Below are 17,260 nucleotides of genomic sequence, written 5' to 3' on the forward strand. Positions count from 1 at the left end.
TAATTCATCTGGACATCACTAATAAACCAAAAAAAACTATCTTGTTATTTATTATCATATCAAAATAATATACTTTGACACTGAGGTGAAGGTATCACTCTGAATATTTTCCTGTTTAATGTATTTTTTAAAACTTACGTGTAATCTTGGATCTTCAGGTTGATAGTACTGAAATACCGAAATATTTTACTTAGTCAAATAAGACTGCACTGCACAGAGCAGTGACACTTTCAAACTTCCTTACTGCTCTGCCAACCTCCCCTGTCACAAACAATAAAATCCCGTAACAGAAAGAGGGCAGTTTTGCCTCTGTGATTTTGGCTCCCATGTTCATTATGACAATGTGTGATGTGGATAATGTAGTGTGAGAACTAGACAGAGGGTATCAACATACTGACAGAGACCACCTCTGCAGCTGTCTGAGAGTACAACTGTAAAGCCCTCCCGTTGTGGGGCATGGTAAATACAGCTACAGCAAAGGAAAAAACCCCGCACACCTCCTCTGGGAAACTACATGGCTAGAGGGATTAATCTGACTCCTACTGAGTGGAACAGTGGTTTGAGTGCTCCTGTTGCATGAATATTACATTAAATAGTACTAATACTTGATATGACTAAAAAAGGGAAAGAATCTGTGACTGGTATCCTGACACAAACATTCTGTGATGCAATGTAAGAAAAATATCATTAACTGCTTCTGCCCTTGAGCTTCATGGACTTCTGAGAGCCAACAATCTAAATCCTAAATTCTTTATTTGCATCCCTACAGATACATACTGCTGTAGACATTTGCAAAGAATTCTTTACTATGACCGACCACTCAAGTGACATTCTTGTGAAAGAACTGTCCACTGTTAATTAAAGGGACTGTCATTTCAAGCCGATCACTGGCAAAAAGAAATAAAATACAAGCATTTTTTCCCCAGTCATTTCGCTAATGTCACTTGCTTTTCCTGTATTAAGTTAGAAAATTAATTCCTTCTTGTGAAAAGCAATAAAAGAGCGAGGGGGGTGGATTTTGGGGTGGTGGTGGTACTTGGTAGAGTACGACTGTACTACCACCACCATCAACGAATACATTTTAAATGGACAATGTATTCCTAATGTGCTCTATCTGGGCATGTTGCTGTCTCTAAAATAGACTTCAACTCATTTGCTATAGTTTTTCATGTATAAACCATCCAGCAGTTTCTGATGAATATTATGTCTGTATTAAACTTAAAACTTTAAATAATTGTCCCATTGTGACTGTCATGCTCCTTATATTTTTCTAGCAGTTTTCCACAACTAAATTACTCTGTAAAGAGTTTCAGTGGAAAGTAAACAGATAAAAAGAGAATACATGATAGCTGATTATAACTTCTTAACTAAGAAGAACCTTGGTTGCTTGCTTTTACTCCTACATGACACCTATGTGAGTGACTTGTACAATTTATCCTAAATATGTGTAGTAAGCCAGTGCACACTGCCATAATTTCGTTATTTTCTTTGTTTGAACTGAGAGAAAATTTTAATTAGCAGTTTTTTTGGTTTGTTTACTTGCCTGGTTTTTGATCTGATCTAGCTATGAAGCACACCTATCTTCATATTTTGGGGGCAAAATGTGTAAAAAAAGGAGGACAGGAAACTCCACCAGATCTGCTCCTTTTTCATCTTTTTATGTTTGCTTATGAAGTACCTTTTCTGAGCATTATGACTCAAGTCTGCTCTACTGCTTCATCTGGAGATTCACTCCAAAGATGCACTCACTACAGGTCCTCTGTGTAAATATTACACTAAGACAACACAGCCACAGTGCTCTTCTATGTAATTCTCACACCCAGTGGCATATCCCACTGTCCAACATCTCTGCAGACTGAAAAGCTGCTATACAGCTGAGTAGCAAAAGAAATTAAAAGAGAGGTGGGACAATTTCCACCTACTTACAGCTGCTCTGAGGAGACCTGCTCTTTAAGAGTGCTACTCTTTAAGAGCTTAAAGCTATAGTCATTAAGTTTTAGCTGCCATACACAGAATGGTTCTATTTTCTTTTTGGTATCTCTCTGATCTCTTGTAAAAGTATCCCATTTCCAGCTCTTCTGGGTCATGAAAGACTTCATAACTTTTCAGCAGCCTCAGTACTTTGTTTTCTTTGGTCTTTTATCTTTTTATAAATTACTTTTCAAGGGAGAGTTAGCTTTCAGGAAAATAGTTTTAAAAAAACAGATAGCTGTTGCAATAATGAATATAAACAGGAAACTAATTGGTACTGTAGTATTGGTCTGTTTGCACAGAACTTGATGCAATCCTATTTTTTCTAACAGCTGCTTAACTCAAGTAACTCTTATCTTTTCAGTACTGTCAGATTGAGCTGTATCTCAGTGCCCTACTCTATTGACTGTCCACCCACAGTCACTAAATCATGTTGTGTGATGCTTTATACTTCATCGAGCTGGCCTATGGACTGGGAGGTGGAAGTTCAAACACATCTCCTACTTGAGCTAGTAATGATGTGGTGGGATGCCTATCTCCCATAACGAATCACTGTTAATCCAATTACTCTGCCAATTTAATCACTCTGTGTAGTGCGTATTGTTTTGCAGAATGACTCCTGGTAGTGCCACAAATCTAAAATTTCTAAGCTCAATTGTGTAAACCAACTCCTGTATTGAAGACAAGTCTTCAGATAGCAATGATGATCATTTAAATACAAAACGTAAATTGCTTAAGAAATGTAAAGGTAAAGCAAGTATCACAATATGAATATCTGAATTATCCACTAGTAGTGATGACTTTTGATAGGCCTGTGACAGCTGGCTTAAAGGGAGCTGAAAAAGAGCAACTGATTTCATCTCTTTCTGGGACAGAAGGAAGAAAACTGCAGTTTAAGTTTCTCACAGGCCACCTTTCCTTGAATGTCTGGAAAAATGTTTAGCATCTGATGGGTACCTGGTAATTCTGAGGCTTTGATTCTTGTTTTGATTTTGCTTGTGAAACTTGGGATTTTGAGCTATACTCTTCACTTACTGATTTATTGCAGAGGTGTCCTAGGAAACCATATACAGCTACACTGTTCATACTGGAACTCCAGTAATTCTTAGCTATATAATCCTCATGGGAGTTTAGAGAATAGAATACAGTAATGTAGGAGTGTTTGGTGGTGTTTTTTTGTGTGAAATCTGGAAGCTCCAAATTTTTTTTGTGAACTATAGACTTCCATTTCAACTGTTAGCATGTACTGCCTCAGGTCTATATGGAGATCACACACTATTAAACTTAATGGTGTATCAAGGTCAATACTCAGATATTCTGGTGTATGGTCTTCTCAGGGATAGTCTGGAATTTCACTTAATTCTTAAACAAAAAAAATCTATGACTTACTTTTGCCAAATACAAGACTGTATCAACCATGTCCTGTTGCTTCAGAGCTGACTTAAATTGTTTTTCGGCTTCACGATATAATCCTAACCTAAAGAGACAACAGATGAGATACACAAGGTATTTGTTTGTTGGTTCTGTGTGTTGATTATTTTTTTTAAATAAAAAAATAAATTAAATAATTAAGCAGTGCACAATAAGCCAAACATGTACCGCCCAAAGGCATACTTTAAGGTCAGGTATTTGTGTTCATGTTAACAAAAACCATGCTGTTAAATATATTAAGGTTACAATTCATTAAATTTGGCCCCCTTTTGTACATGTAGCCTTCTGGTGCTAACTGAATAATGACACACTCATTTTCATAGGACTCCTTGCTGCTCTTTGTACAGAATGGACAGTAGAAAATGAGCAATACGTCATGCCTCAACTTCTACCCATATAGTTTTGGAGCAGAATTTCCTCACTCACAGCAAAGAACAGGTAGATACTCTCCACTGTAAAGGTTAGGGAACACGTAATCAACTATAAAACACTTTTTCCTAGCCTCGTACAGGAAATGGTGAAACTTCTGTTACTGATGTTAAAAATCTTTAGCTGTGTTTTGAAAACATGTTGTATTGCAAATGGCACCACAGCTTATGACTGTTCATTAACACTGACCAAGGCTGAGCCCATCAGCGATGGTGGTAGCACCTCTGGGATAACGTGTTTAAGATGGGCGTGGAAACCTGCTGCGGAACAGCAGCCAGAGACAGGCGGGAGAATACGTGAGGGAGATAACTCTGCAGACACCGGGCCAATGCAGGAGGAGGGCCGGAGGCGCTCCAGGCACCAGAGCAGATTCCCCTGCAGCCCATGGTGAAGACCACGGTGAGACAGGCTGTGCCCTCAACAGCCCATGGAGGGTAATGGTGGAGCAGATCTCCCCCTGCAGCCCCTGGAGGACCCCACACCAGAGCAGGTGGGTGCCCAAAGGAGGCTGTGACCCCTTGGGAAGCCCGTGCTGGAGCAGGCTCCTGGCAGGACCTGTGGCGCCATGGAGAGGAGCCCAGGCTGGGGCAGGTTTGCTGTCCGGGCTTGTGACCCCGTGGGGGACCCAGGCTGGGGCAGCCTGTGCCTGAGGGGCTGTGCCCCGTGGGAGGGACCCACACTCGAGCGGGTCATGGGAAGGACTCACGCTGGAGAAGTTTGTGGAGAACTGTCTCCCATGTGAGGGACCCTGCTGCTGGAGCAGGGAGAGTGTGAGGAGGAGGGAGCAGCAGAGACAAGGTGTGATGAACTGAGGGCAGCCCCATTCCCCATCCCCCTGTGCCGCTGTGGGGGAGAGGGGGGAGAACTCGGGAGTGAAGTTGAGCCTGGGAAGAAGGGCAGGGGGGGGAAGGTGTTTTTAAGATTTAGGTTTTATTTCTTGTTACCCTGCTCTGATTTGATTGGTAATAAATTCAAGTAATTTTCCCCTGAGTCAAGTCTGTTTTACCCACAACGGTAATTGCTGAGTGATCTCTCCCTGTCCTTACCTCAACCCACAGACATTTCATCATATTTTCTCTCCCCTGGCCAGCCAAGGAGGGGAGCAATAGAGTGACTTTGTTTTTTGGCACCTGGCATCCAGCCAGGGTCAACTCACCACAGCTCAAAAAAACCAAACCACTCTAATCTTCTAAAGAACGTCAAATAAAGGTTAAGGATAGTGAGGAATTTCATTAGTTAGAGCACCTAAAAAGAAGCAATAGTTTCATGCCAAGATAGAACATAGAATTTTAAAAGGCTAACTGCTTTGTATTATCAACCTGTTCCTACAAGAATTGCTTGTAGCATTGTAAAGACTGCAGACGATGCTTCAGTTTTTTAACAGTCAATATGGTATCCATATGTTTTATGTTCCTGGGACAAACACATTGTAAAGAATGAAACGGGGAGCTGCCTCAGTACTTGTTTGGTTTATGGGAAACAGGGCTGTATCAAGGAGGAGTTCCACCTGATTTGGTAGAACTGGCTGTTACAACCATAGCTAGATCCTCAGCAGCCATTCCGAATGGCTTGCAACAAGCTCTCCTCCCCGCTGCTGCCACTCCTTCCTCAGAGGCGTATCGTATCGCCGCAGTGTCAGGGTACCCCTAAGCCGTTAGTAACAGATGCTCAGGTATGAGGTGCCAGCCCTGAGGCCTTGTGGCTTTGGAACTGGTACTTAGTGGGCAATGTAACTCTGGCATAAAGTGTCTAATACGAATATTTAATTTTTTATAATTTCATCAATTTGAAGCCCTCATTGACAGTTAATTTCTCAAGCTAATATTGTAATAGTCATTTTGTGTGGTCTGTTTTAACAATAGTTCTTTGCATTTATTTACTGACTTTTCAAACAATGACTCTGAAACACATTAACAGAGGTGAAGATGCAACTAATTCAGTTACTTAAAGGTACTCAGCGCTGATGCCTTTACCTCAAGCAGTTGAACATTATCTCCTGTATATTAAAGGATATTTAACTGTAAGCACAGCGCTCTCCAACTAAATACTTACTGAACTGTTTCTCAGCGTTCAGCATTGTGTAATACACCCAGCAGTTCAGGCCCTGCACTCACACCAACTGATCACGGAAAAAATGACAAATGGCTTACCTATAGTAGCACTTCCCAATTTGGACTTTCCACCACCAGTCCTTGAATTGTGCATGCTCAGTGGCAAGGGCTGCCAAATCTAGAGCCTTCCAAAACAAACCCATCATCTTAACATTAATACCTTCAATGTTTACACAGAGAAGAAGAACACAAAGTGACCAATGTAAAGATTTTTGTAAAGAGCAAATACTGAACAAAAAGTCCGGGTAAACTTGAGGTGGGGGCACTGCTTTATGTTTACTATTTTATAGCTTTAGTGCATAAAGTAGCTGAAAGGATAATTTGTCCCTGTAAGAACACGTAATCCAAGCAGCTTCTAGTAATTCAAAAAGAAAATATAAAATTAATTTTATCAGACTCCTGACATGCTGCTTATAGAATATTTGTGTCTGCCAACATGCTTTTTCTAAGCTTCCCAACATTGTTCACTAAAAGTTGTTAAAAACAAGTAAAAATATACTAAAATAAAAAAATCAGTTCAGCCAGTTTGAAATACTGTAGAAACTGTCTTCTCATTGCTAATAGCAGGCTGCCTCCACTTCTGGGAACTCTCAGATATGTACAGTAAGAAATAATTATTATTTTAAAAGTCCTATGGCATAAATAATTGCTTTGTGACAGATCAGAAAAATAGATAAATATTCTAAGAAACAGACAGCTTTTGAAGAGGGTGGAGGTCTAAAATCTCTTTTATCTGGTATACTGGAAAATTAGGTATGCTAATCAATGTGCTACCATCAGCCACTACAGACAGAATCTATGGCTTTTCATGTTTTAGCTATATTTTCAATATTCCTGTTAAAACAAACAGATGTGTGTTCTGTACCAAAACCTACCAAAGAAGCAATTGTTAGTGTCCCTTGTTTCAAAATTCCATTTTGTCCCAGAATGTATCAAAACATGCTATGTTATTTATATTTTCGTGGTATCTTCAGAAATAGTCTAAAAAGCTTTAATGCAGTATTTTTATAGCAAAGAACTGACCTTTTTTTTTTTGTTTTCATAAACATTTTGCAGACCACAGAAATCAGAAACTAGCTACCTACTATGAACAACATGTAAAAGTTCTGTGCACTGGCCACTCAGTAGCAGAGGAACCAATAATTTCCAAGAAAAATAAAAGATCTGAACACTTGAAACACTAGAAAAAGCCTAGTTTAGTGACATCTACCTCTGCGTTTCATACCTGTTCTTCCTGCTAGCAAAACGAGGCTGTAAGTAATCAACAGGTATAGATTTAACATAGCACAGCAAAGTCAGCAGAGCTATGACAACATAGAAAAGTTGCTGTCTTTTGGCTCTGTAAGAAAGAATAATTTGTTTTCTGTAGCAATTCAGACTGAGAAGTTGTATTGATGCTGTCCTCAAAGAGAAGGAGATAGCTGTCATTCCCTGCCTCTGTGACAGGAGAGAGAAAACTGAGGAAAGCTTACAACTCTGAAGTCACTATTTCTTCCAGTTAGGTGGAACCCTTGACCTCAGATGGCAGCTCTTATCTTGGTTGCCTTTTGTTTCTTAATGGCTTTGCAAATTGCACAACAACATCTATAATGGGGAAGAAGCTTGCTTCAAGACAGAAGTTACTGGTTTCCCTCCCAATCAAATACTTTCCTTCATCTGATGGTATATAAGCAATTTTTTCCCAGTACTGGGAAAATTTGGGAAAGTAGTTGATGTTAAAACATTGGTTACTTTTGTTGCATTTACAAATGTATAAACAATGTGCGTGTCTATCAAATACCACACCTGCTTCTAATGCAGCATGAGCAGTCACTTAAAATGAGTGAGGATCATCCTGCAAATAATGTGCTTCCAAGAGCTTTCCTTAGAGTGCTCTGATGACAAGTATTCAGGGAGAAGGACTGAACTTCAGAAAACGATCCCTTCTGCAGCTACACATTCAGCTTTCTTTCTGGTATCCTAATTATTTCTGATAAGTATTTTATGCAAGGCTAACAATTCTGGCTGCTCTTGGAAGGTGGGAACTAAGACTGCTTCAGGCTTAGTAGACACTAACATCAGCAGTTTATCTGTCAGTGCAGATCCTGAATTCTTACTGGGATTTTATTACTGACATCAAGAAGCAAAGTATGACTTCATTTTAAAGTTAGTTTTTGAAATTCAGTCCTGTTTTTATACTTTCCCGTTAAGGAATTAGGAAAGGAATAGGAAAATCCTGTTTCTGACACTTTACTAGTGATCGCAAAGACTTTAATCCAAAAAACCTACAGATGTACCAATATTTCTAAAAAGTGCTTGCCTGAAAAGGCTTTGTTCTTATCGGTGTCAGCTTTTTGCATGGTAGTAGTTATAGACTTTCTGTTGTATTACAACACAATCTTTCGACAACATGGCCTTTGCAATGTTAGTAAATTGATTAAATTAGACTTTTGAGTCAAAGCCTTCACCTTGCCATGGCAATACCAACTGCTAACATATTTCAATTTGTTTGTTGCAAACTTTTTTTTTTTTTTAATTGCACAGTTTAGGTACAAATCAATGTTCAATCTGCACAGCATGTTAATTTAAAACCAATCTATAATAGCAGTACTAAGCATTATGCTTGTCCTGCACTCCTGTGCATTGCTGAATGTTGGTACAGTTGTACTAATAACTAGAAGGGAAAAACAGCACGGATTGTTGATTGGCAGATGCTGGTATGTCTTTTAAAGGATTTTTTTAGTTCTAGTGTACATATCAAAAAAACCCGAACTCCACGCTGATTGTCCCAGAAGCTTTAATAAACTTTAGGATATAACTGATCATCTGGACATGTTGGTCAGCTGAAATTGTTACTCTATAGAGTACTTAGTATAGTCAGTCACTCATGTATGCAGGAGCCCATTTCGATAACAGTCTTAGCCCTAGGAAGCCTTTCAGAACAAATTTATTTTACTCTGATTTTACTCTCTTATATTTGTGCAAATAAAAATAATAAAAACCCCCCATACTTAGTGTGTTTTCTGTTAACAAAAAGTTCTTAATGAATCAGGGCTGTTTTTAAAGGAAAAAGAACGTAGATTCTTGAATCATAAATGTATGTAGCATGATTTTACCATTACTTTCCTCAGATAAACTATATTATAACTAAGAATTCCAAATTGTCTACCAGCTATAACTTGGTATAAAACATATTGTAGGGTTGTGGTAATTTACTATTGTATTGCAAAATTACATTGGTAAACATACATTTGTTTGAAACTTAGTGATTTCATACACAGTATTGTATGCACCAAGAAATTAGATAGATGGAAATGACAGCAAGCATCTGATACTTCTTTCACGTGCTGTTGAATGCCAGTAATTCTCCCAGCAACAGTTATTGACTAAAGTCTATTTGTAGACAGATCAATACAGGTTAGTCTGTGAGATAACCGAGTAAATGACATTAGCCATAGTCAATTTAACACAATTTCTTGTCGTGTCTTCCAGATTCCTATACTTTGTAAATCTAACAAAGTTCCATTATAAATAGATTTCTATCAGAAAGTATAATCTTCAGAGTATTGGGAAGAACTAAGGAAATATCAGAGCCCATGACTTCTGGCCCTAAGTATATATTGTACACTCATTGCTATTCTCAGGACAAAGTGTCTTGCCACCATTACCCACCTGGGAATAACAACAGAATATGATGTCACAGTCTACGGCTGAAAAAAGGAGCAGCTGAACTATTTCTGGACAAGTCTTTTTAACTGCCCTGCTCTTACAGCATTTAGCTCATAAAATGGCTTTCAGAAATAATTCAAGGAGTACAGAAAGTCAGTTATTAAATATATGTGTTCCAAAAGAAACAAGTCAAGAACAATAATGGAAGAGGTTATAGTAAATTCTTCAGAGAAGTATTTAATTTTTCATTAAATAAGATGAAAGACTTTTGAATACATTTTCAGGTGCTGAAAATGCTCAGTGCTTCTCTCTTCTTGCATCCCCATGTTTCTGATAATTGATAGATTACGGATGTATTTACTTTTAATTTGAACCAAGTTCCTAGCATTATTTGTCCAGTTAAATGCACACTGATTAATGACATTTCTCAACTGAAATTGCTGAGGCTTTTTCTTTTTTCTTTCCATATACGGGCTGAATATTAAACAGAAGATAAAGAAAAGTGCCTTTGCTTCTTAAATAATGCAGCCGAGAACAATACAGACTGTTCCAGATCAGCACAGTGACAAAGGAAGGATATTGTCACTACTACTTCTGTGTTTTATATGCAAAACGGCAGAAACTGATCTTCCAATTTTACCCTTGCAGAAAGTCTGCAAAGCAGAGTCTTTTCAGTCTATACAGTCACAAACTGAAGCCAGTTTCTCAGGCTTCCAAGCCTTTCAAGCTCTTTCACCTCATCTCATGCAGCAAAAGGTTGGTTGTTTTTTTTTTAAGAATGTGCAACATCACACAGTAGCAGGTGATACAAAGATGCAAGAGATGTCAGTGAATGTTCTAATAGGTGATCAAGCAAGATCCAGATCAACTCTTTAACAGTTAACATAGGTACTGTTTCTTTGCTGAATCCTAAGTGACCAAATTCTTTTCAGGGAGAAGCAAGAAAATTGAGTTAGTGAAATGCCATTGGTAGGACAGGTGTATAAACAGTGATGCAGCCAAGTTTAAGCAGAAGTTGAAGTACTTCTTTTTTTTTGTTGTTTAAGAAAAATGAATGCAGATGAGGTTCAAAAAGAAGGGAGGACAGTCTGGAGAATAAAATTACATTGAAAACAGTGTAGAAAGCACAGAAGAAAAGAGGAATGAAAACAAATGAGAGAAAGCAAACTGAACAGTTTAAAAGAAACCCCAACAATGCTTCAGAGATACGCGTTACATTATAACCACACTTTGTACTGTGAAGTGTGACACAATTTTTTTTCCCTACAAGATGCTGTCGTTAACCAAACATGTTGATCTCCTTCTCATTACATAATAAACAGTGGTGACTAAGCTGATGCTTCTTTGCTTAAGGATATTTATTTAAATGGATAGGGTGTACAAAAAATTATAGGCAAAACTTTTCCTGCAAGGCAGTGATTTGGCTTTCTCTGCAAGGATTTCAAAACACATGCAGTACAGTGTAAAAACATCTTCCAATCTTTTTTCTGGAGTGCTTGGAAAAATCCTTGTGTTATATGAAATCATCTGTCTAGCCTAGAGATCCTGCATGCCCTTAAAGTGTAAGCCACAGGCACGTGTGGCATCTTATGATGTGACCCTTTTATTCTTAGTGAACTGAGTTCTCAGTAACAAACAACATAAATTTTAATTTTTAGTGGCATAAAACCCAGGCACTTTCTTCATATTCAGTATCAGACTATTTAAATGTTAATTGCTATTTTTCTCTGACATTTATGACATTTGCACTTACTGTTTCATGCAATAAATTGACAGCATATAACTATAATCATTTGATACTAGATTAAAAAGCTTCACATAGCAGTACATTTGGAAATGTTTCTGATCTACGTCAACAAATACAAAATTTGTTGTGTGTGTTACCGACTAACTGGAAATTTTAAGTTCAGATCTAATCACACACCAGTCAGCAGTACTGCAGAAAATTCAATAACCATTTAGTCAGCTATGCATTATTGACACAAACAGTTCTTTCAAACAAACTTTAAGCAGAAGTTTTGATTCCATTTAAACTGAGTGCATATACTTAACATAGTAATGAAACATTTTGACATTTTATTCATTGAATAAATTAATCATTTCCCTGGGTCAACTGCCAAAGAAGTTCCGCAACCTCTATCTATTTCTGAAAGTTTAAACAGTATGTACCCAAACTTGATCCTACCCATTCAGTGCAGTAACATATGAAGAAGCACAGAAGAACAACTTTGGGTAGGGTAAGAGGGAAATTGTATAATTAGGAAAACTTTTGGAGAATAAATGTTACAGCAATTGCATGGAAAATACAATCTTTCTCAATACCACAAAACACCTCAGCACTATGGAATAAAATTTCTAGAAAGAGTGTCCAAAGTCCTATTCATGTTTTATTTTTCCGCAGTTTCACCACATACCTTTTCTTTCTATCCACTCAAATGCATAAACAATCATCTCAGTAGTTTAAAATGTCAAATGATGTTCAGCTCAATCATTACCTATTTTGTCAGATATATTCACCTTCTTCTGTTAACGGACAGTCACCCGTAACTTATTGCTTATTCTCAAGCCTCAGGAACTCAGAACTTTCTAAGGCAGTTCATCTACCTGACGTGTAGTTTCAGCTACTGCTCAGGTTCCAGTAAACTCCGTTAACATGGAATCATTAGACACAGGGATCTTACCATGTTGATAGATGAGGGACCTGGTTTTAAGCATTAGAATGTTTTGCTTCTCAAAAAAGAGAGCCATCTGTACCTTGGTATTTGCAAATTATCATCCCTGATTATCACCTCTGTAAGAAAAGATTTCTCTCTCCTAAACAACTCTTAACATTTCACTTCTTACTCAGATGTGATGCACTACCTGGATCCTTAGTTTAACAGAATACTGGCAGAAATACCAGAATGATACTTAATAAAGACTGAAAACGGAACATATGAATTACTCACATTTTTTACGTCATTTTCATGGTGAAAAATATATTCGAACAATGCCTGTCACAAGAACATTTAAAACAATGTCATATTTGAAGACAAAAATTGGTATTATTTTAGAGGAATACAGAATCTTGATTATGTTAGGCAGAAATTAATTCTTTGTGAAAGCAATCACATTCACACTTCACAGTTGCTGACATTTACATTTAATTAAGACTTGAAAAGACAAAAACTATAGATGTGCTATATTGTCATTACAGAAAAGCATTTTAATTCTTAACTTGTTGCAAGAGATTAGTGGAATTGTCTCTTATCTTTGGTCCTTAAAGTCACTTTACAAAAAAAAAGGCAGCTATAATTTGAAAGTGAATATAGATTTGAAAACCTAGTACCATTTTCATGACTTTTTAACCGTAAAACCACCAAGTGGTCTAACAAAGACATTTTGCTATGTATAGTTAGGTGCTTATGCAGTGCAAAATCTACTTAAACATAGGTTTATTAAGAATGTAAGCTAAGCAAATCTTGCCTTAGGGAAAAAAATAATCTAAACCCTTCAGAATCTTGGGATCTGTAAAGGAACAACCTATTGTTACTTGTAAATGATAAATGTTAATAATATTGTGCTTCTCAAACTCAAACACACCACCATAATATCAAAGCTTAAAGAAAATGCATGCATCAGCTGTGCTGTGGTAACTGCTCATAAGCCCCCCAACAATTGCCCGACACTGTAACTGCATCTTGTTTACTTCTGTAGAAAGCTAAGCCAGTCATACTACCTTGTAGCTGTTCTGCACCAGAATATAGAAAAGTATGTAACAGGTAATGGGGATGGCATTTTAAGTGAAGGAAATTATGTTGAAAAATAGAGACTGGAAGCCTCTATTCCCAGAAATGTAGGATGGGTGCTAGTAACACAAAGTTCCATTGAGCTGAATCTTGATCTTTTTCTGCATCCAAATCTCAGGTCTTAATTGCTTCAAAAGAACAAAATGTTTTTCTAAATTCTTATTATTCATTATGAAAAAAAACCCTAAAAGAAATTATTACCCCATGAGGAAAGAGATAAAGAATGAGACAAAAGTCTTCTAAGGGCTTCCATGACTCTTCTGCCAGCTTTTCTTAGACAAAATTCTTCAATTATTTACCTTATGGAAACTAGAGAATTACTAATGAATTGACACGTCTGGTGAGGAAAGTAAACCAGAACCTACTTTTCTTCTACTTTTGGTCAGAAAAGACTATGAACAGATGATTAAAAGACATTGAATAATTACACATAAAAACACATTTATAGGGAGAGGAGAATAAGAGGATAACAAAAGAATCAAAAATAAAGAAGTAGCAGAACATTTCCTCCTCTAGTTCAGGGAAGCATTCAGTAAAAGTGAGTAAATCTAAAGTGATAAAACAGATGTTTTCTTGCCCGTCTGGCACAAGGAATTTACTGCTGTTATCTACAGGCCCTGACCTTCAAAAGGATTTAAATGACTGAACATTCATTTGGATAAAAATACCTAGATTTATCTTAATAACTATTAAAAATCCACAAGCTAAAAAAGAGAAAACTTCCTGTTTCATGCCATAAACCAGTTGCTAACTGAGATTTACCAGAGGCTTTGTCTGACAACAGCTGATACCTCATATATCTACTATGGGGTTTCGGGTGACAGTCCTTAACATGGCTGATGCTAGGTCAGAGAGAAGCAACGTTCCTGTGTACTTCAAAACATCAGAAAACTTAGTCATGCAATGAAAAGATAGATAACCTAACTTAAAAAAAAGATGTGATAAATATACTTTGCAAACACATAAAGAAGAAGTAGGCAGGAGGAGTATATACCACCATGAATACACGGCTAATTATGTGAATTTAATAGTTGCAAGATTTACCATCTTTTTGGACCTGTGAGAGATGACAGCTCAGAGTTTTAAAGCTTTAATCAATAACTCTTACACAGAGCGCAGTTTGCAGTCTCACCTCCTGCTTTAATGTTGTCTTTAGCCTTAATGTTGTCTTGTTTAAAAAAACTATAAATCCATGTAGCTCCAAATTTAAATTTAGATCTTACATTCTGCGTGAAGTGTTAATGTCATAACGTATTAGCTTCATAATACTGACAAGTACACTTGCTGCCTATGGATGTTTCTGTGTCTGCTGCTCTACATTTTCTGGCTTAAGACACTTTTCATACAAAACTGAAGGAAGACAGAACTACCCCATTGTTCCAGAAAATGCTAATTAAAATTGTTAAAAATATATATGTTTCTCATTTCTGAGAGCTGTTGCTGAGAACTAAACATTTGGTATGAAAGCTAACCTACCTACTTAAATAGTATATAGAGTTACCAAATGATTAAAACCTAGCTGTCTTCAAGCAGAAGAACTCAGTCTAGTTTCTTATGGATGTGTCTTGTGTTTCTTAATCCTTCCCAGGTTTCTTACATTCTCCCTATATGTATACAGACTATGATGGATTTAGAATAACGTGTGCTGGCTGACTGCTGGCAAGAACATATTCGACAAAAGGTCTGCAGTTTTTTCAAAGCTGATAAAGAACTGACTTATAACTGCCCTCAGACGATAGTTTGGAAGTCTTTCATTATCTCGCCAGACTAGAACTTACTCTATTTGATATTGATTCTTCTGCCTGGTTTGGTTAAGAGGCTAAGGGACAGAGGTATAAGGAGTGGTGAAGAACCAGTGCAATCGCACAGAATTTATTACCTTTGAAAACCACATTGAAAAGCAATGCCCTATATCAGTCTAGATCAGGTTTTAAAAGCAAAGGAATTTGTTAATCATTAGGAAAATTTATTAATGGAAGTTTTGGACTGGAAGAGCTAATTTCCACCAGCAGATTATTATGTATTGCTAGTCTTCTAATGGTGTCCATCACTACGTTTCTCAAAATAGACTGAATACATATGGGTTCTTTCATCTCTAGGTTGCTAGTCAAATGTAGCTCCTGAGAGTGTGTTTGATGGTTGTTTGATACCTTGTGCAAAAATGGGTTGTTGGTCTTAGACCAACAGTTGTTTTTTGTGAACAAAGAACACCTTCATCTATACAACTAACTGGTTGTGTTGGGGAAAGATTCAGCTGAAAAGCCACAGAGTGATAAAACATTACACAACCTTTAGGTCCCTTCCACTCAGAGCTAAAACCCGTAAGCTGGGCAGATAACCTCGATAAATTTGTGCTATTGGCAGCTAAGTCTTAGTTTCAATGTCTGTCAATCGTAAGATCTTAACTGACAATTAAGCAGAATTCTGAACAAAAAGATGATTTTTTTAATGTAAAAAGTATTAACTCATGCCATAAAAACAAAGAGAAAAATCAAAACCACTTGAACACTTTTAGGTCAGAACTGCCATCTATTTGTACACAGAACTGCATCTGCAGACACTAAAGTGAGTTCTGGTGGTTTTTTGCTTCCTTACTTTTTTTTTTTTAGCCGTCCTTCATCATTCCTATGCATAGTTCAAAGTTATTTACCAATGGAGTATTTTATTCTATACAAGTGTTTTTCCCAAGTTATACTTTCAACGTAACCTCTTCAGACATATTTTCAATTTCAAGTCTTGTAATCACCACCAAAATACAAGTAACACACTACTTTTTCTGAATTTCACGTCTATAACACAGTTCATCATTGTTTGTATGCCCAATCCCACATACCATTACATTAGAATCATAGCAGAAAATAAGTAAAAGACATCACAACATTAAGCAAAATAGTTACATACCTTTGCCAGTTTGGGTTTCTGAGCATATTTTGATAAATTCAGTCGAGACAGATTTATGAAAGGGCCATCTGGATTTGTTAGCATTGAAGCCTGAAGGGGAGAAAGAAGTTTTAAAGTGGGAAGATCCCCTACACTTCTTCTGAAAATTTTCAAAATATTAGTAGCATACAAAACAAAAATGCCCAAAGAAAGCACTTGTAGAAGCATTGCTCTACTGTGCAGTACAGACTCTTCTTACTGAATTTCATCTTTTCTGAAAGCCAGGAATTTGTCCTTCTCCCATACAGTCCCTGAAAGAGGTTGCATGAATTACTTTCTGGAACTGCCTTTTTCTTCCTTCTCTCCACTACTTCCGTAATGTGCTTAAGCATGTATTTTGGACTAACTGGTGGATGGACTGAAGCGAGTTAGGATACACAACAAAAAAATCTTCAAGAAAGATTTAATAAGATCAGTTCATATCTGCAATAGTGAGAAGATATCGCATTTTGTCATTAATGTGATGTTAATCTGTATTACATATTCGTGCCAGTTGCAGTTTATTAATTTTACCAATAGAATGAGAAAGAAATCATGTAGTTTATTTTCTTTACCTTCTGAAGTGACAGACACTGAGACATTAGTAACTATTTTCAGTAAACTGAAACACTCGGAGAAGGTTTCAACATAGTTATAGTGAAATCATGTCATATTCTTTTCATGTCCTTCAGTGAATAAAAACAAGCCTCACAGAACTTGTGACTTTGGAATTTACGTGATTTTTTGTAAACTTGTGAATTTATGTACATTTTTTTTATATAAACAGATTAGCAAACTAACAAGAAATAGTATTTTAAGACTCTAATTTGAAAACAGTTTAAATAAAAAATTAAAACCGCTCAACTCTGAACTTGAGCTTAGATGCAGCTTTTAGGTCAACTACGATGACACTGTATCAGATACTATAACCAAGAAAGCCATAGCTTTGAGAACGGAGTCAAA

General features: G+C 37.0%; 1 protein-coding gene across 2 annotated transcripts in view; it reads right to left on the reverse strand.

The window, feature by feature from the left end:
* TTC8 (tetratricopeptide repeat domain 8) overlaps positions 1–17,260 on the reverse strand; it is a 44,511-nt gene that overhangs the window by 9,675 nt on the left and 17,576 nt on the right. For both annotated transcript variants that reach the window (XM_040601061.1, XM_040601062.1), the window contains 4 exons: positions 16,280–16,369; positions 12,539–12,583; positions 5,982–6,067; positions 3,361–3,448 (listed from right to left, as the gene is read on the reverse strand). In XM_040601061.1, coding sequence (XP_040456995.1) covers positions 3,361–3,448; positions 5,982–6,067; positions 12,539–12,583; positions 16,280–16,369 — 309 coding nt within the window. The remainder of the gene's footprint in view (positions 1–3,360; positions 3,449–5,981; positions 6,068–12,538; positions 12,584–16,279; positions 16,370–17,260) is intronic.

This window comes from Falco naumanni, chromosome 7 (genome assembly GCF_017639655.2).
Source record: "Falco naumanni isolate bFalNau1 chromosome 7, bFalNau1.pat, whole genome shotgun sequence".
NCBI lineage: Eukaryota > Metazoa > Chordata > Aves > Falconiformes > Falconidae > Falco > Falco naumanni.